The sequence below is a fragment of the Ranitomeya imitator genome, chromosome 4 (genome assembly GCF_032444005.1).
Source record: "Ranitomeya imitator isolate aRanImi1 chromosome 4, aRanImi1.pri, whole genome shotgun sequence".
Taxonomy (NCBI): domain Eukaryota; kingdom Metazoa; phylum Chordata; class Amphibia; order Anura; family Dendrobatidae; genus Ranitomeya; species Ranitomeya imitator.
Window position 1 is genome coordinate 670,917,737 of NC_091285.1, and position 23,475 is coordinate 670,941,211.

Here is a 23,475-nt window from a genome sequence, read left to right on the forward strand (position 1 = left end):
CTTTCCTGTATGAAAACTCTTGTAGAAGTCAGTGAGTAGCAGCAGCAGCAGCAGCAGCAGCGTCACCTCCCGCGTATTGTTCCTCCTCTGTGTAAGAAACGTATTGGACCATTACGATAGATAGAATGAACCATGACCCTTAAGAGCCACCGTTGGGTCACATGACTTTCCACGTGGTACAGGACGCATCCCCCGCTCTAGTGTTTTGCGTTCCATAGCGGCCGCCATTTTGTCGTAGACCGCAGCTATGGACAGTCACATATCCGGCTCCTGAGTGGACACAGATTATCACAGTCTTTCCTCTGGCGCTTATTTGTCGCATTATTATTTTATAACCACAACATAGACTGGAAGGAAGGAGCGGATAAAAGCTCTCAGCTCAGGAGGGTCCGGGCTCACACTGCGCGACCATGGTGAGTTACAGCTTATGGTGGAACCACAAGTCCCAGCTATGAGGAATGGCTGCACCACAGCTGTTAGCTGCGATGTTGAGTGTTGTCGTCCAGCAGTGCATAGAGCAGGAACGCTTCCTGGGTCTTGTACCGCAGTTATTAAAAAGTACGTAATTTCTGGGACTTGTAGTGCTACAAGTGACGTAGGCTGTTATCAATTGCTGAGAATTGTAGTCCTACAGCTGATGGAAGGAGTTGTTCTGCTGCAGGCACACATGATGGCTTGCTGGGGCTTGTAGTTCCACAGTAAAGTGTGGGCTCCTGTACATCAGATCTTATATCAGGTTCTGGGGTTTGTAACTGAGGATCGGGCGCTGATTGCTGGGATTTTTAGTGCCACATAGAAAGCACAGGGGTTCAGGCCATGAGGAATTGCATATAGCTGGGACTTGTAGTTCTTCAGACAAGCCATATGTGTGTACTGAGAGACTGGGAGCAGGAGGGGGTGATTTGCTGTGTCACGGCAGGTAATAATAATCACGGAAATGTTTTTTGTTTTTCTGTAGGGCGAGAGAAAAGGAACCAACAAGTATTATCCTCCCGACTTTGACCCGGCCAAGGTGAGTGCGGCTGCTGTGTGCCAAGGTGTCACCCCATTGCTTAAAGGGTTAATACCCCATCTTCATGAATGGATCCACTAAATACAAGCAATCTTGCGGTTAGCTATTTATTACAATTTTGAGCCGTTCTTGAGATGTTCCCACTTATTTACAGCTCGTTGCCTTGGAGACCGACCACCACTGTGAGACAGCAGAACATGCGCAGTACGTACAAGCCCTTTTCTGTTGAGCTTGTAAGTGCTGCATTGAAAATGCGCAGGATCGCTGGAGTGAGCTGTTACCTCCTGATCCCGACCAGCTTCAGTGCAGCGCTTACAAGCTAGGCAGCAACAGTGGTCGGTCTCCTCGGCAACGATCTGTAAACAAAAGGGTTAATATCTCATGAATGAGTATTAAATGTCAAAAGTGCTTGTGCTTACTAGAACTTTCCGACAATATCCACCATTAGCAGCTTCCTAATTGTATTATCTGAGGTGACACCTGTTCTTCTCTTCCTCAGCATGGCTCCCTCAACCGCTACAGGAACAGCCACCCGCTGCGGGAGCGGGCTAGGAAGCTGTCACAGGGCATCCTCATCATCAGGTGAGGGACTAGTGGCCAATGCCAGCCTCCCACCACAGTAAATAATAATGGCCGTTACCTGCTGTGACCCCTGCAGGGCCGGGCAGGTACTACACATAGCAGTGTGGTGAGGAGAAAATACATGGATGAGGCCTTGTATTCTTGGGTTCAGCATGGTTCCTATTGATCAGCAATGTCTGGTTTCTCCTGCCATCACTTGTGGTGGTGAGGACGCTGTACATGTTGTGCTTTGTCAGTCGTCTCCATTCACAAACTTCTCTCCACAGATTTGAGATGCCATATAACATCTGGTGCGACGGCTGCAAGAATCATATAGGAATGGGTACGAGCCTCCATCTGTCTTGTAATGTCCTCCAGTATAACGCCTCCTCCTCCCCATCCTGACTGTCCCAGCACAGCAGCACCTCAGTCCGGCCCAGGGATACACGGCCATTCTTGGGGATACAGAGTATCCAGTGATTGTATTATTCCTCATTGCTCCATATAAAGGCCACAACAGCCTGTAATATTGGTGGACCTGCACCTTCTCCATGGGGCATATTCACATCTGTTTCCCCTGTGGTAGCGCTGCAGAGACATGAAGCCCCATGATCGGTTTATAACAATGGGGGATTGTACCCCATAAAGTCATTATTTATTTTAAATCTGGGGCACAGACATAACAACCCCGTGTGGTGTTTTTTTTTTAATCTTCCTCGGTTTTTAAATTCATTCCTGATGGTTTATTTGTATATTTCAGGTGTCCGTTATAACGCGGAGAAGAAGAAGGTCGGCAATTATTACACAACTCCCATATACAGGTAATAAGCTTCATTATACCAGGTTTGTGCGCCCCCCCCCCCCCCCAGAACTGGACGGACCCTCTAGTGTAGAAATAATTCATGTGTTATGGAATTGCATTGCGAGCGCTGCTGTTAGGTAAAGGCGGGCAGAGCTGCTTGTTCACAGAATATAGGCTGTTCTGTTATGGGGGTCTATAGTCTGTGCTGTATAGGCACAATATAGGGGTCACTCCACCTTCCTTTCCTGACTTTGGGTGGGTTGTAGGGGAGCGATCTTACACCAGCAGGTGGGAAAATGCAGATTAAGGTAATTAGTGCTGGATAATAATCGGTGACTACCTTTACCCGCCCTCCTAGGTTCAGGATGAAGTGTCACTTATGTGTGAATTACATTGAGATGCAGACGGACCCTGCGTCATGTGACTACGTGATAGTGAGCGGAGCGCAGAGGAAGGAGGAGCGCTGGGACATGGCGGAGAATGAGCAAGTCCTCACAACCGGTCAGTATCTTTGCTCCAACATCTGCTGGGTGATGATGAGTGGGGGGCTCTGGCGGGTGTTGGGGTGTATTCACATATAGTCATCCGCAGAACATGAGGCGAAGCAGAAGCTGGAGACGGATTCTATGTATCGCCTCGAGCATGGAGTCAAGGATAAAGAGAAGCTTCAGAGGGCGGCACCATCACTGTCCGAGCTGCAGGAGGCTCAGAGCGCATGGAGGGACGACTTCGCCCTCAACAGCCTCTTGCGCAGCAAGTTTAGGGTGAGTTACAGCTGTGTACACACAGGACTGCATGGGTGGGATTGGGGCCGGCAGAGGTGGGTAAGGTCCACTCCTTATTCCTGGGGCAGTCACCAGGACAAGGTGCTGACCCATAATGTCTGGCACCCTGGCTCTGCTCATGTCTTTACCGCATACTCGCACAGTCAGCGGGCCGGTCGCCCAGCAAGGCATATCATCGCAGGCAGCAGGGCTCTGCGTAATTTGGCCTCTTGTCATCTCATACCAGGAGGAGAAGAAGCAGATCCAGGAGGAGGAGGAGCGGGATCAGGCGCTGCTGAAGAAGACGTCTCTGGACCTGAAGCTTCTCCCGGAGGCTGAGGAAGATAAGAAAATGGCGTCTCTGCTCAAGTATCGCAGCCTGGAGTGTAAGAAAGGGAAAGGAGAGCAGGGGTTAATGTGAGGGGCTGACACCTATAGAGGGTCTACTTACTGCTCCAAGGGGCTGTCCGTGGCGCCCGCTGGAGGGAGACTGGCAGAGCAGAGGGTTGTGCCTTTTGCCTGTTAGGACAGAGCTGTGGCTCTGACTTTCCCAGAGCCCTGAGAGGTAATCTCCTCAGTCCGACACTGACACATCCACTGCTTCTAGTACGACTGGGCCAGTCTGGATCGGTCAGAATGTGACCCCATTGCAGGTGACATTTGACGACCATATTGCTTGTCTCCTGGATGTTTCCAGGCCATCGCTACTGTCCCCATTTATCATTTCTTGTATTACAGCGTACGACCAGAAGCAGCAGAAGAAGCGCTCGGAGATCAGCAGTCGCTCCTGGTTCTCCCCCGCAAGCGACAGGAAGCTCCAGACAACGGAGAACTCAATCAAAAAGTTAATGATCCGACCCAAAGCCAAAGCCCCACCGAGCAGTGGGGCGTCCGCCATAACGCTCGGGGTAGTACGGCGAACGTCAAAAGATGGAAGTCAGACTGATGACAGGAGACAGACAACGGAGGAGGCACCAGCCATCCACAGCAACGGGGGCCAGGGGGACAAAGTAGCGCAGACTGTTAATAATAATAATACCACCCCTGTAGCTGAGAACGGCGCCCCCAGGTCCCGCACCACCTCATCCTGTCTGGTTGCTGACTATTCGGACTCTGGATCAGAGTTGGAGGTGTAGCCGGTAGCGCGACAATGGGGGGGGGGGGGGGGGGGTTACATGTAATAAATCTGCCATATTCTGTGTAAATATAATGTACAGTCATCCAGCACATGTCTCCTTGTTGTATATGGTCAATATTCTCAGCGAGGTAGGTTTAGAGTAGGAGGTCGTATAAGAGAGATGCCGTAAAGTGGCTACGAGGTACACATAAATATGGCCATTTTTATGCGCTAAAAGCTCTCATTTTTCATATTTCTAGTGCAGTAATGCAGTTCAAATTTCGTGTTTTCAAGTTTGCATGTTTTGGCGCTGCAGTGTGCTGCCCTATTTACTTGACTATATACGAGTTGGCGACTCTGGGTTCAGCACCTGTTCACACTCAGTCTATGTTTGGATGTGCAGGTCAGGTTTTTGAAATGTATCCTTGTTGTATATGGACACCACAAGCACAGCCTTAACCTGCAGCCCATATTGTCATTATTGCTGACCAGTAATTAGTCTATTGTTCACTGTTATCAGCCTTGTCTGACTGTAGCGTTCATCGATGTGAATCATGAAAGACCATTGTCCAGTTTCTACCCCAGAGTAAGTTATTTGACCCTGTCCGCATGGCCGCTGACCGAACCTTTCCTAGCAGTCGAGGTTTTTATATTCTATTCCTGTTGGGCCTCGTGCACACGACTGGTTCTCCGTGGTTTTCTCACAGTTCTCGTTCTATGATATTCTATGAGGCTGTGCATGCAATTTTTTTTCTCGGACCGAGGAATCTACGGATAAAATCAGGGATGTGTATGATCTGGATCGACAATGCAAGTCTACAGGTGGGAGAAAAAAAAATCAGATGATGTCCGAGTGCGGTCTGATTTAATGGAGAAACTTAGAATTTCTCTGTTTTTCTACCTTCTCTCCCGGTGCTGCTATGACGTCTGCACGGATAGGAGTATGTGGAGAAAGACGGGAACGTTCAGGGTGGGGTTCTGGCTGCCGGAGAGGTCGCGGTGTGACCCTGGGGTCCCATCTGAGCAGCCATGTGTGGTGTACAGAGCGTGGGCCGCTCCACTGAGGGAAATCACGACATCCCGCAGTGTTCTCAGTACAGGGGGCTGTGGATAAGACCACCTGACACCACAGGGGCCACAATCTTCAGCCTACGGGGCCCGTGTACCTGGAGGTCATATTAGGCCCGGCCAGGTTTACCGTAATTCTGTTCCACTCAATGACCGTGGAGACCGGAGGTGCAAATGTATCTGTAGACGCCCCTGTCATGGTCTTGTATCGGGGCGATAGATGGGGGCCCCTACTCACACCCTCCCTATTATGGGTCTCTGCACTGGAGCACATGCACCCACAGCTGACTGTCTCCAGCTAGCTACAGGAAAGACTGAAGTGAGCAGAACCTTTATAGGACATAGTCGTGCACTGAGCGCAGGGCTGCGTGAGGGGGACATTGGCCCTGGAAACTCGCCCACAACAAACATGTCCGCTCACTGTACGTGCCCCAAACAAAGATGGCGCCGGAGTGACGTCCGCCCCCACCTCAGGTGCTTTCCGCTTCTATAACCCGGAAGTAGTTGGCTGAGGACCGGAAGACGAGGAGCTGCAGTGAGCCGGTGAGAAATCCTGACTGAAGTGTCTGTGCTCCCGGTGTATGAACTACCACCCCCAATATCTCCCCGGACTCCTGCTCAGAATGCCCTCCAGCCCCTCTATACCCCCATGTGTGACCCTTCATCTCTGTCGTATTTCTATGTATCTCCCCACAGCTCCTTCTTACCCAGAATCTTCCTTGTAGGACCCCATTATTGTCCTGCCCCCCTTGGTATGATGTACCTTCCCCCTGAATGAGCCCCAATTACTACACTGTGAGACCCCAATACACCGGAGACCCCCAATAACTGCCCTGTGAGACCCTTAATACACTTTATGAGACCCCAAAACACGTGAGACCCCCAAAACCTGCCCAGTGAGACTCTTAATACAGTTTGTGAGACCCCCAATAACTGCCCAGTGAGACCCTTAATACTTTGTGAGACCCCCCAAAACTGCCCAGTGAGAGCCTTAATACACTTTGTGAGACCCCAATACGCTTCTTGTGAGACCCTAATAACTGTCAGGAGCAGACAGTAGTGGGGGCTGCAGCATCAGCCGGTGTTGGGGCTTACACGGGCCGTGGGGTCTCGGTCGGCCCCTTCTCCTTGTATCCGCCGTTCCGGGCTCGGTGTTTGCGGCCGGAGCTGCAGTTTCGATCAGAACTATATTGGGTTTCATACAACTTTCTTTCCAATCTTTCTGATTATAAGCCGCGATTCTGCCATTTCCTTGTTTTCCCGTTTTGATACCGATTATGTTAATTCTTTGTTATATACATTGTGGGATAATGGGGGTGATGTGACCTCTTCTTTTTTTATTTTAGTTTTTACGTTTTTTAATGTATTCCCTAAAGGCATATTGTAAAATTACTGATTACTGAAGTGACCCCTCTCCCCATTTCCAACCTCTTAAATGCCAGTTACAATTGACAGCAGTGTCTAACCAACACTAGACTCTGACGCTTGCTGTATAACACACCGGTACGGAGCTGGCTCAGTCCTTGACCCCGCTGCATATATGCAGTGCATAGGGCGGATGTCACAAGGTGAAGCCTGGCTAGGGTGGGCACACAGCTTCCGAGGTCTGTGGCACTTGTCCTTGTTCACCAGTGTCCTGGAGGGGATCCCAGAGGATGGAACCTGATCCTGAGATAATGGCGTATAGTAGTAGCCATCAGGGTATAAGATGGGGATGTGTCCGTGTGACCGGCTTATAAATAGGACCACCGCTGGTCTTTGTCTTCACGTCTATGTTTATGCAGCCGCTTGAGAATTTCTATCTGACTGACCCCTCTCCCCCTTGTATGACTTTCGGTCTCCCCCTATACATATCAGGTCATCAGCCGCCATTTACCCTGTATGTGTGATCACTGCCCTCTCCATATACTTCACTGTTCAGAACTGTCTTTCAGGTATTCCTCTCGCCCTCCTCCGGCCATGACGTCTCTAGTAAGTGTCCGCTTGGCGTTCAGGGTGCTTTGATTTATTTTCTATGTGGTGACCTCTTGTTTCATGTTCTGTTACAGGGGGGCAGCAGTCAGTCTGTCGGCGGCCAGTCTGTCACTGAATATGTCGTTCGCGTTCCTAGGTGAGTTTTGAAGATTTATGGGGTATGTAGAATGTAAGCCCGCAAGGGCAGGGTCCTCGCCCCTCTGTACCAGTCTGTCACTGTTAGTTTTCTTTACTGTAATAGATATTTGCATTTTGATGTAACCCCTTCTCATGTACAGCACCATGGAATTAATGGTGCTATATAAATAATTATAATAATATTAAACAGTCTGATACTCAGTGAGGACCCCTTCTGATAAATTATCCCTGGAAATTATATCATAATCTCTGCAGTGCTCATCTTCTCCACTAGGTGGCAGCAGCATTGTAGTAATATAATTGCCCAGGATGGGTCTGTAACATATATGATGCCGGCTGCAATCTGCCCCAGGTCACAGCATTAGATGCGTTTGTGCTATAATATTTTTGGATTTTCCCATTTAAACTATTGGTGAAAAGATGCTATTATATGGCAGCAGTGCTGAAAAGAACAAAACACAGTGCTCCTGGGCTTTTGTTGGATCCAATTAGGCATAATGGGACATCCAACTATCCTGGCCACATCATTCTGACAATTGGCGAGGAGAAAAGTACGACTTATCCGCTCAGTCATCGAGGGGATGGCCTAAGGGTATGTTCACACTGCACGTTTTGCCATCATTAGGCTTTCAAAAAATGGCAAGCGTTTAAAAGAAGCCTCACATTAATTTTCCTGATGTTTTCTGTGTTAAAGATGCTCTGTCCTTTACAATAGAAGCCAGTGGGAAAGTTAAAAAGACTCCGGGAAGACTGCCAGGTGTCTGAGTGTTTGTGAATGTTTTTGCTTTAAAAAAAAAAAACCAAAAAAACGCTAGTGTTTTCTTCCTTGTTTAAAGAAACGGGGGGAAAAAAAACCTTCCAGAAAGCAAAAAAAGAGTCAGTGTGAACATTCCCCTAGCGGTGTCGTGAGATATAATGAAGCGGATGTGGCTGAGATGCGGTGAGCACAGGTGGCAGCCGTCTCCTGGGCGCCTCATCGATATTCAGATGTACGCTATTATGTATTTATTATGCATAATCTGATATTTTGTGTTTTCTGCTGCAGGAACCCCAGTAAAAGATATAATCTTATGGGATTTAATGCAGCAGATAAAGTGGATTTCTCTACATGGAACCAGGTACTAAAGAAAATGTAATGACGCTTCCTAACCAGTCTGATGGGTGCCCACATTTTTCACACCCCTAGCTGGATAGGGATGATGTCTGGATCACAAACCCTACCGCAGCTCTAATTGTACATGCAGGTTAAGGGTTTTCATCCAGAAACCCCTCTGTGATCACGCTACAGCCTTCGGGATCACAGTCTCAGGATTGCTTACTATGTCTAGCATCCAACTGAAACGGACATTGGGAGAAGTGGAGAGTCCTGGAGTCTCAGGATTACTTATGATGTCTGTCAGCCAACTGAAACCGACATTGGTAGAAGCGGAGAATCGGAGTCTCAGGATTGATTATGATGTCTATCATCCAACTCAAACGGACCTTGGGAGAAGCGGAGAGTCCTGTAGTCTGAGGATTGCTTATGATGTTTGTCATCCAACTGAAACCGACATTGGGAGAAGCGGAGAGTCTCAGGATTGCTTATGATGCCTATCATCCAACTCAAACAGACCTTGGGAGAAGTCCTGTAGTCTGAGGATTGCTTATGATGTTTGTCATCCAACTTAAACGGACCTTGGGAGAAGCGGAGAGTCCTGGAGTCTCAGGATTACTTGCTATGTCTTGCATCCAATTACAATGGTGGCAGTCAGAGCTCATCCATGTTGGCTGTGGGATGTTTAGAAGACAGAGCATCCCTTACAATGTTTCCTTTTCAGCTTGATTCCAGGCACAGTGTACACCCCCAGACTCTGGTTCTGTAGAAATAGCATGGTCACGACTCTGGGGGCCACCCATCAGTGGGTGAGAAGGGCACGCAGCTATCATGTACAATGATTATTTACAGATGGTACATGTGTTCCACTTATGGGCAAGTGGTTTACTGTAGGATCTGACTTATCGGGTACTTCTCGGAGCGGACAGCTGTTCGGCAGACCCTCTCTGATTTGTACAATATGGTGGGGAATCCTTTTCTTAGCCGTACTCCCGGCGGTGGCGCCAGCCTCACACAGGGGGGGCATCCCACTGATTAAAATGAATACTTTTCTGCCAGGCTCGTATGGAGCGTGACCTGAGCGCCAAGAAGATGTATCAGGAAGAGGAGATGCCAGACTCCGGGGCGGGGAGCGAATACAATCGCAAGCAGAAAGAGGAGTCCCGGCGGAGGAAGTACGGCATTATTCTGAAGGAGTTTAAGATAGAAGACCAACCCTGGCTGCTAAGGGTTAACGGCAAAGCTGGGCGCAAGTGAGTGGCATGAACCTGATCCCGGGATTGGAGCTTAAAGGCAGGAGCCATGTTTATATCTGAATGTCTTCTGTAACAGGTTCAAGGGTGTGAAGAAGGGCGGCGTGACGGAGAACGCGTCCTACTTCATCTTCACCCAGTGTCCAGATGGAGCGTTCGAAGCATTTCCAGTTTCCAACTGGTACAACTTCACTCCACTGGCCAAGCACCGCACCCTGACCGCCGAGGAGGCTGAGCAAGAATGGGACAGGTGAGAGGCAGCGAGGCCGGGCACATCGTCTATTGTCTGCTGTTATCGGGCAGGAGGGAGGGTGGCTATAGTGTTATTTATCAGTAAACCCACCCAGGACCCCCATGTGATGTCACACGCTCCCTCCGCTGGGGCAGGTACATCTTTATGTACCGCAGGTTTCCATTGATTTGTTTGCAGGCGGAACAAAATCCTCAACCACTTCAGCATCATGCAGCAACGGCGGCTGAAGGACCTGGACGATGATGACGAGGAAGGCGGCAGCAAACTGGACAAGCTGTTAAAGAGTAAGAAAAAAAAGAAAAAAAGCGACCTGAAGATTCACGACCTCGAGGACGACCTGGAGCTGAGTACCAGCGACAGTGAGGAGAGCGGAGAAGACGGTGAGAGGCTGGGATAGATGGATCGGTGGGATGGGGGGTCCGTCCTGTGCCAGGGTCTCATCAGATGCTGATGAGGAGCAGGATTTCTATGAAGTCGTTTGAGATCTGGATCCCGCTATTGTTTCACTTATACAATATATGAGCAGACAAAACGTTCGCCTGTCAGCAATTGTTTTTGAATGGCGGCCTTTACTGTCTACAACTCCTCTAGACTGGTAATGTACACAATGGGCTTTGGGGACCCCTATTCTTTGGAACTTTGGAGGGCTTTTAGCATCTAGACCTATTTACCATCTATTTTGTGGATAGGATTAATATAGCGGGTGAAATAAGTAATAAACACGTCATTAATTTTCTAAGTAAATCTATTTCTCCCTAGATGTCGGTATCAACCCATCCAATCCACACATGCAAAGAAATCACCATAGATGTCCATAAATGAGGTTATGTGTAATAATGAGGAATGTCCCAGGCAAAAAGTATTGAATACGCTTACTGAAATGTATTTAATACTTTGTACAAAAGCCTTTATTGGTGATGAAGCTTCAAAACAACTCCTGTATGGAGAAACTAGTCACAGGCATTGCTCAGGTGTAATTTTTGTCCCATTTTTCCACACAAACGCTCTTCACATCCTGAAGGTCCCGTGGGTTCTTTCTATGAACTCTGAGCTTTAGTTCCTTCCATACATTTTGTGTTGGATTCAGGTCCGGTGATCGTCTCGGCCATTCTAGCAGCTTTATTTTCTCTCCTTGGCTTTGTGTTTGGGATCATTGTCTTGCTGAAATCTCCACCCTTGTTTCATGTTTAGTTTAGAAGTTCTTCTGTAACCAGTGCCATCAGTGTGTTTTCCGACAATAAGGTTGCAAATGTCTTGAGACAGCTCACCCATCATGAGATGTTTCTTGTGTGACACCTTTTTATAGGCCACCAGTTTAAGCTGCTGGTATTTGTCACTAAGTGGCAGGATTGCTCCCAATCACTGATAGATGTCATCTGGTGTCAGGACTTTTCAGGGCTTTTTTCACCTCTTTCTCCATGTGTTGAATACTTTTTCCTTGTGTCATTTTCTCTTTATTACACATAACTTAATTTATGGACATCTATAGTTTGCTTTCTTTGCCTGTGTGGATTGGATTGGATAGTACCAACATCTGGGGAGAATTTCATGTCATTAGCACCTTCAGAAATAGATTTATTTAGAAAATTGGTGATGTTCTCAATACTTATTTCACCCGCTGTATCTTGTTTATGGAAGAACCCCTTTAACAGAGGAAAGGACCTCTTCTTTATCTCACAGAAGCCCTGCCAACAGTCATGGAGGTCCCTGAGCCGGCTCTACCAGAGCCATAACTGGTCTCCGCTCTGCTTCTGTAGAGAGTGCACGTTTGGCTCCCAATACCCGACCCTGCGAGGTGACCAGATTGAGTTGGTATACTGCAGTATGTAGTATAGGCCATCAAATGATCGCAGGCTCAAGTCCACGAGGGAAATATTTAAACCAACCCCTGTCCCATCTTTTCCCAATGTAAGCTTTTAACCATTCCTGTCTTGTTTCAATTTAAGGAGAGAAACGGCCTAAAGCCCCAAAGAAAGCTGCTGCGAGCAAGAAGAAGAAGAAGTCTCGCTCTGACGACGAGGCCATCGAGGACAGCGACGATGGAGATTACGAGGGGCAGGAGGTGGACTATATGTCTGATGAGAGCAGGTAACAGAGCGCCGTGCAGGAGATGCTGCCCGACCTGATGGTGGCACCACCGCTCAGCTCCTCGTATCCTCTCCTTGCAGCTCAGAAGATGAAGTTCCTGGGAAACCAGTTACCGTGAAGGAGGACGAGCATCCTAAAGGTGACCACAGACTGTCCATCGTCTCCTGTGGAGCATTACAGGGGATGTCGGGCTTACTGCCCAAACAGTAACAGAACGTTACTCATCTGTCCCCATATTCTGGGGTCACACCAAGCAGAGCAATTATAATCCAGTAGCCAATGGTGCTGGCGAGGTGCACATTATGCCTTCTACCGGCCACACTGGGCTGCTTGCTGATCTTTGATGGCGCATATCTCTAGGATTTATGTTGTATCTTGTAGGCATTGATGAAGGAAGTGAGAGCAGCGAGGAAAGTGAAGAGGAGAAGGTAGAAGAAGAGGAGGAGGAAGAGAAGAAAGCACCTACACCCCAGGAGCGGAAGAAGAAGAGAGGTGAGGCCAAAGTCCTGGCTTGGACAGTCGGTCTCATTAGGTCTTCCTCTGTAATGGATGGGGCTCCATGTTTCCCCCGGTGCCAATAGTTGGTTCTGATGGGAGTTACGACAGTCCTCCTCAATTATAAATGCCACCCAGGCTGATAACCACAGGATACAAACGCCATTGCTCTGGTTTTCTCTTCCCGTAGACAGCAGTGATGAGTCGGAGACGTCTGAGGACAGTGACATAGATGGAGAGGCCTCCTCTGCTCTCTTCATGCAGGTAACGGGGGATTTAAGCGTCTGCTCGGGCTGGTAATACAACCGCTCTGCTGATTATCTTTTTTTTTTTATTCAAATACATTTTTATTAAGAATAACAAGATAAATGACATGTTACATTCTTATTTTCAATACAAAGCTTTTTTCCCCCGTTCAAACATTCCCCTTCAATCCCACCACCCCCCAACCCCACCCAACAAAGCAGCTCACCTTGGTTAGCACTTCCATCATTAGACCAATATACTATCTAATCCCTCGGCCAATAATATAAGCCACATTTAACATTACCATTAATTAGGAACCTTAATTAACTCTCCCTCTATAATACCCCTATCCCATAGCAATCCACGGAGACCACATTTTATTGAACATTTCGATTTTCCCTCTTTTTTTATAAATCCCTTTTTCTAGTGTCAGGCCCTGCTTCACATACTGGAGGAACTCTCCTCTTGACGGCGGTTCTTCCCTAATCCAATTTCGAGCTATTACCTTCCTAGCCATGCATAACAATCTGGCAATAGCTATCTTCAGGTTGTTATCCACTCCAATCTCATCCACACATCCCAACAAGCACACTATAGGATCCCTTGGCACCTTACATCCATACGCACCTTCCATACGACTCAAAACTACCACCCAAAAAGCAGCCAGTCTCGGACACGTCCACATCATATGGAGTATATCAGCATCTGCAGTTTTACACCTCGGGCATTCAGAATCATCACGCAAACCAGCCTTATATAGCACCATCGGTGACTTATAAACCCTGTGTATCACATAGAGCTGTGACAGTCTATACGGTTCGCTCAGTGACAATCGTGGGACCCATTCTAGCACCGACTCCCAAGTCTCATTCTCCATTGGACCCAGATCCCTTTCCCACTTAGCTCTCGCCATTATTGGAAACCCCAATAGGAAAGTGTGCAACAGATCTTTATACAAAGTAGATATGACTCCCCCAGTAGTCCCTTCATTACACACATACTCCAGTACTATATCCCTCTGAATTCCAATACCTCCGTTTCTACTCTGAGCTCCAAAAGCATGCCTCATCCGCAAATACTGAAATTCTCCCACAGTCCCAAGACCAAATTCCGCCTGTAATTGGGAAAATGATTTCAATTCACCTCGCTCAATTATTTGATACACGTATTGAATCCCTTTGACTTGCCATTCTGTCAGTACCCCCAGTGCCTCAAACTCCTGTAAGTTGCTGTTATGCCATAGCGGTGAGAATCTAGTCAAATCCGTGACCCCCCGTATATGTCTCAGCCTACCCCACAGCCTGCGTATCAACAACACAGTCGGGTATAATTTCCCCAGAGCCCCCAGGGATCCATCCTCCAAACATTGTACTACTGGCCTTCTTTTTGTCACCACTTCCATCAGCCGCTGTACCGCCCCAGATGACCCTTCATGCGCCCAGCCTTTTAAATGCTGACTGTGGGCTGCAAGAAAATATATTTCAGGGTTAGGCAATGCCAATCCCCCATCTTCCTTGGGTCGCTGAAGTGTCTCCAGTTTGATACGCGGATGCTGTCTCCCCCATATCAAATTCCTGAACAGAGAGTTAATCTGTCTAAATCTCCCGCGTGGTATCCAAACTGGCGCATTATGAAGAATATACAGTATTTTTGGCATCAAAATCATTTTAATAAGATTCACCCTACCTACCACAGATAAATGCAGTTTAAGCCAAGCATCCGCTTTCGCTTTAAGAACACCTAAGATTGGAGTCAGATTTCTATGTATATAGTCAGTAACAGGCATAGATACCCATATTCCAAGGTACTTAAATTGGCTAGTCACCTCCAGTCGCCCATCCTCCAGTGACTCCCCACCATCATCATCCACCTTAAACAAAACAGACTTACTCCAGTTTATCCTAAGTCCCGACACCGATCCGAAACGCTCAATAATCCCAATGGCTCCCTCCAAGGACATACCTGGGTCAGCCAGAAATAGCAGAATGTCATCCGCATACAACGCCACCCTTTCTTCAATCATCCCATATTTAAACCCAGTCACCTCATCAGACCGTCGAAGCTTAGCAGCCAGCGGTTCCACAGCCAGAGCAAACAAAAGAGGAGAGAGCGGACACCCCTGCCTCGTCCCTCTAGCCAGTTGTATGGTCCGTGATAACTCCCCATTTACCCTAACCCTGGCCATCGGCATCGAGTACATCAGGCGAATCCAGGATATGAACTGCGGTCCAAACCCCATACTCCGGAGCACCTGCCAGAGATACCCCCCACTCCACACTATCGAATGCCTTATGGGCGTCTAAAGATGTAATAACTCTCTGGCCACAGTTGTCGGATCTGAGTTGCAAATTCATATACAGCCTTCGTAAGTTGATCGCAGTGGACCGATCAGGCATAAAGCCGGACTGGTCTGAGTGCACCAGGCCAGAAATAACACTTGTCAACCTCATCGCCAACACCTTAGCCAGAAGTTTAACGTCTGTAGTAAGCAAGGAGATTGGCCGATATGAATCCGGCTGTGTCGGGTCCTTCCCCTCCTTAGGAATCACCACTATTATGGCCTCCCGCATAGATGCCGGTAGACGACCGCCACTCCTAGCCTCCTCCAGAAGTACCCTTAATTTAGGGATCAGCACTTCCCCAAAGTTTTTATAAATTTCAGCAGGAAATCCATCTACGCCAGGTGCCTTCCCATTAGCCATAGATTGCAGTGCCCGACCCAACTCCTCCTCCGTGATGGGAGCCTCCAAATCTTCTCTATGTCACTCAGCCTTGGGAGCTCCAACTCCTCAAGGAACGCCACCGTGTCCTCCACCAACCCATCTACCTGAGAGGAATATAGGTCCGCATAAAAATCCGCAAAAATGTCCAAAATCTCTGAAGTCTCAGAGACAGCCACACCGCTCCCCGATACCAAAGAATGAACAAAGGAAGTGTTTCTCTGGGCAGAAGCCACCATCGATAGCAAATGACCCACAGATTCGCCCTCCTGGTAAAAAGCCAGATTCATGAATTCCCTCTTCCTTTCAGCCTTACCGAGCAATACCTCCTCCAACTGACTCTGAGCTGCCTTTAGCCTCCTCCCAGCTTCCGGAGTACCCGCTATTACCATCTCATCCTCGGCTATCCTCAGCCCTTCAACCGCCAACCTCTCTGTCTCTCTTGATTTCCTCTTACACCTGCTAATATCCCTTAACAGCAGTCCCCTCAAGTACGCTTTCATGGCTTCCCACACAGTAAGAACATCTACACTTCCCTCGTTAATCTCAAAAAATTCCCCCAACTCCTTCTTTATCTTTTCCAAGTCCATACTGTGTAGCCAATTAGGGTGAATCTTCCACTCCTTCCTGCTCCCGATCCGTGTCCCCACTGGCCGAAATTCCACCTCAACTGGACTATGGTCTGAAAGAGCCCTAGGTAAATATCTCACCTCCCCTACCATCGTGTCCAGTAAACAGTTACCCAGCGCCAAGTCAATCCTAGACAAAGTACCATGAGCTGGCGAGTAGCATGAGTACGTCCTTTCCCCAATATGTCTAACTCTCCATAAATCAATCATACCTACTTCCCGGACATAGGTCCCAAACGTAGTGATATGTCCCCCTGTTCTATTCTGGGGATTTTTGTTTTTGCTCTGCTGATTATCTAACGGACCTTTGAGCTGTATTTATTTCCTTGTAGAAAAAGAAGACTCCTCCAAAGAATAAGGATAAGAAAGGTGGCTCCAACAACAGCTCCCGCGCCAACAGCCGGCCTGGCACTCCATCCCCTGATTCGGGGAACACGTCTAACACACTTAGGGCTGCAGCCAGTAAGCTGGAGCAAGGTGCGTAGCGGTGGTCAGATGATGGGCGCTCTGTCTATACATCCACTATCGCTAACATTAGTTGTTGTTTTTTTCCTCCAGGTAAACGTGGCGCTGCCAGTCACACTCCAGCGGCAAAGCGTCTAAAGATGGATTCTGGACCTCAGAACACGTCTGGAAAATCAACCCCACAGCCCCAGTCTGGAAAGTCCACACCCAGCAGTGGGTAAGTGGCTCTATATGTCGGTTAGATTCATAGAGGAGTCTGCCGTCCAGGACTCCCCTCTGATTAGAAAGTGTCCATGTGTTATAGCTGCCCTTGGGAGGGATTGCATCGGTGAAGGGGTCAGGTGGCTATAAATGCAGACTTCCTTCTTAAGCTTCTGGTAAATGGAGACTTTGAGATCTTCCAGACACCAGTGTACCTCCCTCTGGGTGTCATAAGGTCCTATGAAAAATGCTACATAAGGGCTTGTTCACGCTCACGTATTATAAGCAGCATTTTTCCTGCAGCAGAAAAATGCAAATGCTGCAAATATTAAATGCGTGCACAAACCCCCAATCCACCTTCCTCTTTCTGCTCACAGAGACATTCAGTTGACGGAAGAAGCGGTTAGAAGGTATCTGACCCGCAAACCCATGACGACCAAGGACTTGCTGAAAAAATTCCAAACCAAGAAGACCGGTCTTAGCAGCGAGCAGACGGTGAACGTGCTTGCCCAGATTCTGAAGAGACTCAACCCCGACCGCAAGACAATTCATGAAAAAATGCACTTCTACCTGAAGGAATGACCGCGGGGCTCCAGTACTAACAGCACAAATACGAGAGGACGGGCACACGTGGCCCCTTGGACTCCATCGTTATAAGTGACCCTGGTAGCGGTCGAAACGCAGAGGACGTGCGAGCGGCTTGGATGGGGAATGTGTGATGTAATATGTTTCCATCCGATTTATATTAAGTGATTAAGTATCTGTGGTTATTGTTTTTTATTACTTTGTGGAATGACTAGTATTAAAATGAGATTTTTATGTATTTCCTGTGTTGTGTGTGTTGTTGGCTGATCGCAGCGTGGTCCTCGGCGCCAGCATCTCCGTCATCCTTGATAGATGTGCAGTGTGGGCAGTGCCCGGATGGGACTGGCCGCTGCGCTGTCTGAATACTTCACATATCTGAACAATAGCCCAATTCCTTCTGTCTCTGGATTTCATCGGTCAGAGCCTTAAAACATCGTATTGCTTCTAACTCCAGATTAAGAGTTTGCAGAGGATCCCCCCTTTAAGGGTTCACAGGTACGAGGCAAAGTGATGCTTGTTTAATAGCTGAACTGTTGGGGCAGGTTATAATTAATGCACAATAATTCCCAATCAAGGAGGCGAAATATGCAACAACAATAATCCCAATTAACGATTTGCTCCTCGGGCTTTTATTTCGGTCTCAGACTTGGTCTTCACTAATGATAAAGGATATTGTACATGATGGGGTCTTCACATGAACCATTTTTTTTCCCTCTGGATTCTCTGTATATACATTGCCTTGACAAAGTATTCATACCCAGTAACATTTTCCACATTTTTTTTTCATGTTACACCCAGAAGTAGAGATGGGAAGACACCTGGATGTTCAGGTACCAGAACAGGACCCGAACCCCATTCACTTGAATGGAGGACCCAAACATCCAGTGTTTTCCTCGCTGTCATGCAAACACCGCTTCTGATCAGCAGTAAAATTATCGCCGCCGGTCAGACAGCAGTAGTTCCCACGCTGTCAAGTATAAAGTTTACCTCCTGTCACTAGTGTCAGCAGATGGGGCTACTGCTCCCATCAGCCGACACCTGTTGCCACTAGTAATAGTGAGAGCAGAAGCGGCTGATGGGAGTACGGTATTCATCAGCCGGCACAAAAGCTGTAAATAAATAATTTTAACAAAAAACCTGTGTGGGTTCCCCTGTATTTTTGATAACCAGCCAGGCAAAACTCACAGCTGGGGGCTGCAACCCTTAGCTGTCAGCTTCAGCAAGGCTGGTTATCAAGAATAGAGGGGTCCCCATGTCATATTTTTTAATTGTTTAAATAAATTATAAAAAAAAAACCGTGGGGTCCCCCCATTTTTGATAACCAGCCAAGCTAAAGCAAACAGCTGGGGGCTGGTATTCTCAGGCTGTTAAGGGGGCCATGGATATTGACCCTCCCCCCCCAACCTAAAAATAGCAGCTGCCCAGAAAAGTTGCATCAATTAGATGCGCCAATTCTGGCACTTTGCCCGGCTATTCCCACTTTCCCTGTGGAGGTGGCAAGTGGGGTTCATATTTGTGGGGATGATGGCACCTTTGTATTGTCAGGTGACATCAAGCCCACAGCCTTGTAATGTAGAGGCGTCTATAAGACACCTATCCATTACTAATCCTATAGTCTTATAATCGTAGTCTGTCTCCAGAAGGATAACAGCAAAGACGACGGCAGAAATATGCCAGAAAAATAACCCCCTGCTATAGATGCTTCGTCATCATTATTATTATTATTATTACTATGCTTTGTTATTGCTATCGATCTGACAATCGATCTGCTTCATCCGCTTCATCCTCAGGTATGTCCGCTGGCTGCACCCCCAATCCCATCACCCAACTTTCCTGATCTTCCTCACCCTGCTATTCCTGCTATGTCCGCTGACTACTATTTTTTTTTTTCTTCCTGCATGTTTTCTCATTTTAATTCCTTGATGCCAGTACACAGTTGGCTTTATCTTTTCATTTGAATCTATTTCCCCTTGCATTTTCCCTTCTGACTTCTAATTAATCCCCTCCTGTGTCTGTGACCAGTCTTCCTGCTGCTCCTCCCTCCTGATCACACCAGGCCTATTTCATGTGCACATAGCTTGTTATAAATTCAGAGCCGCAGGTCTGTCTGGACCGTGGTCTGTCTCTAGAAGGATAACAGCAAAGATGACTGCAAAAATATGCCAGAAGTGAACAGAAGGTAAGACTAACCACTGTTAATAAATTTACTAAATTTCTTTCCCTTTCCACCACACTCATCATGCTGACATACACTCTAACAGTTTTGGCTACATTACTCCTCAGCCTCCTTCGCTATCCCTAAACCCCAGCATCCTCTAACCAAGTAATAATCACTCCTTCCCTCCTGCCTCCCCACCTGACCTCCTCTGCTGACCTGCTCCTCAACCTCAGATCTCTCCTAATAAAACAGAAAACAAGCCGCCCACTCTCCTTCTCCCACCTGCTCTGTGTCTCTCTGCTTCTCCTCGCTGCTGGTGACATATCTCCCAATCCTGGGCCCCCACAGCTCATACCTCCCATTACTACCCCTCCTATCGCTCCCAACCCAATATAAACACCCAAAATCTTGCCCACCTCAAATTCATGCCCTTGACACCCACCCCCCTGCACCCTCTCTCTGAATCACTATGGAATGCCCGCTCCATCTGCAATAAACTCCACGTGATTCACGACCTCTTTACCTATCGTAATCTTTTCTTTCTGGGCATCACTGAAACATGGCTGACACCCTCTGACACAGCCTCCCCTGCTGCACTATGTTACAGTGGCCTCCACTTCATCCACACTCCTCGCCCTGGCAATAAACATGGTGGAGGAGTGGGCCTTCTCCTTTCTTCCAACTGTACCTTTAACCCAATATCACCTGTACCCTCCCTTATCCACCCCTCTTTTGAAGTCCACACTGTCCGCATCTACTCTCCCTCCAAGCTCCAAGTGGCCGTCATATACCGACCTCCGGGCCCGGCCACTGCCTTTATTGACCAATTCTCCACCTGGCTCCTTCACTTTCTGTCTGCTGACATTCCCACCATCATCATGGGTGACTTCAACATCCCCATTGACAACCACCAGTCAGCAGCCTCCAAACTCCTGTCCCTTACTTCATCCTTTGGACTTACTCAGTGGTCCTCCTCAGCCACCCACACAAACGGACATATTAGACCTGGTCTTCACCCATTTCTGCTCCCTATCTAACTTCTCCACCTCCCCTCTTCCTCTATCTGACCACCATCTACTCACTTTCTCATCCCTGTCCTCCTCACCTGTCACCCATGTCCAGCAACATGCGCACCCACGCAGGAACCTCGCACACCTAGACACCCACACGCTCAGACTCTATCCTACCACTGTCCTCTATATCCTTACTCCACGACACAGACACTGCCACTGCTTTCTACAATGCCACTCTCACATCAGCTATTGACATGGTCGCCCCTGTCATGCATTGCAGAGTGCGACGAACCAATAGACAACCCTGGAACAATAACATCACTAAAAAGCTTCGGTAAGTATCCAGAATTGCAGAATGGCATTGGAAGAAAACGCATTCGCAAGATGATTTCACTGCACTCAAACAAACAACACTGGCATTCAAATCAGCTCTCACATCTGCTAAACAGACCTACTTCACAACCCTTGTATCTTCCTTATCCCACAACCCCAAACGGTTGTTCAACACTTAACTCCCTCCTCCGCCCACCACTGCCCCCTCCGAGTTCCCTAATCATTGCTGAGGACTTTGCCACGCACTTCAAAAATAAGATCAACCAAACGAGGCAAGTCTTTGTTGTCAAACCACCACAACCCCTGTCTATGCCAGACCAATGCCCTAACTCCATTACCTCCTTGTCCAAAATCACTGAAGGACAGCTTGCTCATCTTCTCTCAAAATCACACCTCACCACTTGTGCACTTGACCCCATCCCACCTTCTCCCCAACCTCACCACCACACTAATCCCATCCCTAACCCATCTCTTCAACCTATCACTAACTTCTGGTACCTTCCCCTCTGCTTTCAAACATGCTACAATCACACCTATCCTCAAAAAGCCTTCCGTTGACCCAAGCGCTATGTCCAGCTATTGCCCCATATCTTTGCTCCCATTTGCTTCCAAACTCCTTGAGCAGCACGTCCATGCTTAACTTTCCTCTCACTTTGCATCTAACTCTCTCTTCGATAACCTACAATCTGGCTTCCGTCCCCATCATTCCACTGAGACTGCCCTGACCAATATTAATAACTACTTACTTACAGCCAAAGCTAACAGACAATTCTCTATACTCCTCCTTCTAGACCTGTCCTCTGCCTTCGACACAGTTGACCACTGTCTCCTACTACAGATCCTCTCTTCCTTTGGGGTCAAAGACCTCGCCGTATCTTGGATCTGCTCATACCTTGCCAACCGCACATTTAGTGATTCCTACTCCCATACTACCTCTTCATCTCGCCCCCTCTCTGCTGGTGTCCCTTAAGGCTCTGTCCTTGGGCCCTTACTCTTCTCAATCTATACCCTTGGCCTGGGACAACTCATAAGGTCCTATGGCTTCCAGTACCATCTATATGCTGATGACACTCAGATCTACCTCTCTGGCCCAGATGTCACCTCTCTGCTCTCCAGAATCCCGGAGTGTCTATCTGCCATATTCTCCTCCTTCTCTCGCTTCCTCAAGCTCAATGTGGACAAATCTGAACTAATAGTCAATTTTGGAGATGGAATCGCACCAGGACGCTAAATTTCACTATAAGCCCCTTTTCATATTATTCCCGATAATTCATTTCACATTCGGTTTCCCAAAAGCAACTGGATTCTGGTGCTCAGCTCAAATAGCCGTGACAATCCTATTTTCCATATCATAAAAGATAAAAGACAGCGGCACTCACCAGTTTTTTGCTGAATGAACGTCTTTAATGTGCCTTCAGTCCATAACACGGATTATTTTAGACACATACCAGGTTATAGCGAGGGTGCGGGGAGTGAAGGAGGTATGTATCATAACACATAACCTGGTATGTGTCTAAAATAATCCGTGTTATGGACTGAAGGCACATTAAAGACGTTCATTCAGCAAACTGGTGAGTGCCGCTGTCTTTTATGATATGGAAAATCTGAACTCGTCATCTTTCCTCCATCTCGCATATCTTCCTTACCTGATCTATCTATCAAAATAAATGAAATCACACTTTCCCCTGTCCCCAAAATCCGCTGCCTCGGAGAAACCCTTGACTCTGCCCTGTCCTTCATACCACACATCCAAGCTCTCGCCACCTCCCGTCGCCTCCAGCTCAAAAATATTTCCAGAATCCGTCCTTTCCTCAACCCTTAGGCTGTGTGCACACGTTGCGGTTTTTTCACGGTTTTTCCCGATAAAAATGCTATAAAACTGCAAAAAAAACGTACAATAAGCATCCCATCATTTAGAATGAATTCTGCATGTTTTGTGCACATGATGCATTTTTCTTGCGGATTTCTTGCAGAAAATGTCCGGAATTCTCAGGAATTTTCTGCGAGAAATCCTGAACGTGTGCACATAGCCTTACTCTACCAAGATGCTCGTGCATGCCCTCATAATCTCCCGCCTCGACTACTACAACATCCTCCTCTGTGGCCTACCTTCTAACACTCTTGCACCCATCCAGTCCATCCTTAACTCTACTACCCGATTAATCTCTCCTCGCTACACTCCTGCTTCCCCTCTTTACAAATCCCTTCACTGGCTCCCAATTTTCCAGCGTATCCAGTTTAAACTACTAACACTGATCTACAAAGCCATCCACAACCTGTCTCCTCCATATGTTTCCGAACTAGTCTCTCAATATCTTCCCTCACGTAATCTCCGGTCCTCCCAAGACCTCCTTCTCTCCTCCACACAATCGCCTCCAAGACTTCTCCCGAATATCCCCCATCCTCTGGATTTCTGTGCCCCAACACGCCCGGTTATCCACCACATTTGGATCCTTCAAAAGAAACCTGAAAACCCATCTCTTCAAAGAAGCTTACAGCCTGTAATG

The 23,475-nt window shown here is 47.8% G+C and overlaps 2 protein-coding genes across 2 annotated transcripts; both read left to right on the forward strand.

The window, feature by feature from the left end:
• The first annotated feature begins 277 nt into the window (after positions 1 to 277).
• YJU2B (YJU2 splicing factor homolog B) lies at positions 278 to 4,362 on the forward strand. The gene is made up of 9 exons (XM_069767271.1): positions 278 to 413; positions 959 to 1,012; positions 1,512 to 1,594; positions 1,861 to 1,916; positions 2,334 to 2,394; positions 2,734 to 2,876; positions 2,967 to 3,139; positions 3,387 to 3,525; positions 3,878 to 4,362. Exons 1-9 carry the CDS (start codon positions 411 to 413, stop codon positions 4,273 to 4,275), a joined length of 1,110 nt encoding a protein of 369 aa, XP_069623372.1. The 5' UTR covers positions 278 to 410; the 3' UTR covers positions 4,276 to 4,362.
• A 1,464-nt stretch (positions 4,363 to 5,826) lies between these two features.
• On the forward strand, positions 5,827 to 17,702 carry GTF2F1 (general transcription factor IIF subunit 1). Its single transcript, XM_069767272.1, has 14 exons — positions 5,827 to 5,867; positions 7,259 to 7,295; positions 7,373 to 7,434; positions 8,482 to 8,554; positions 9,589 to 9,782; positions 9,862 to 10,032; positions 10,213 to 10,415; positions 11,982 to 12,123; positions 12,204 to 12,262; positions 12,505 to 12,615; positions 12,809 to 12,882; positions 16,546 to 16,690; positions 16,772 to 16,895; positions 17,257 to 17,702. The coding sequence occupies exons 2-14, from the start codon at positions 7,284 to 7,286 to the stop codon at positions 17,459 to 17,461; spliced, it is 1,575 nt and encodes a 524-aa protein (XP_069623373.1). The 5' UTR covers positions 5,827 to 5,867; positions 7,259 to 7,283; the 3' UTR covers positions 17,462 to 17,702.
• The last annotated feature ends 5,773 nt before the right edge of the window (positions 17,703 to 23,475 follow it).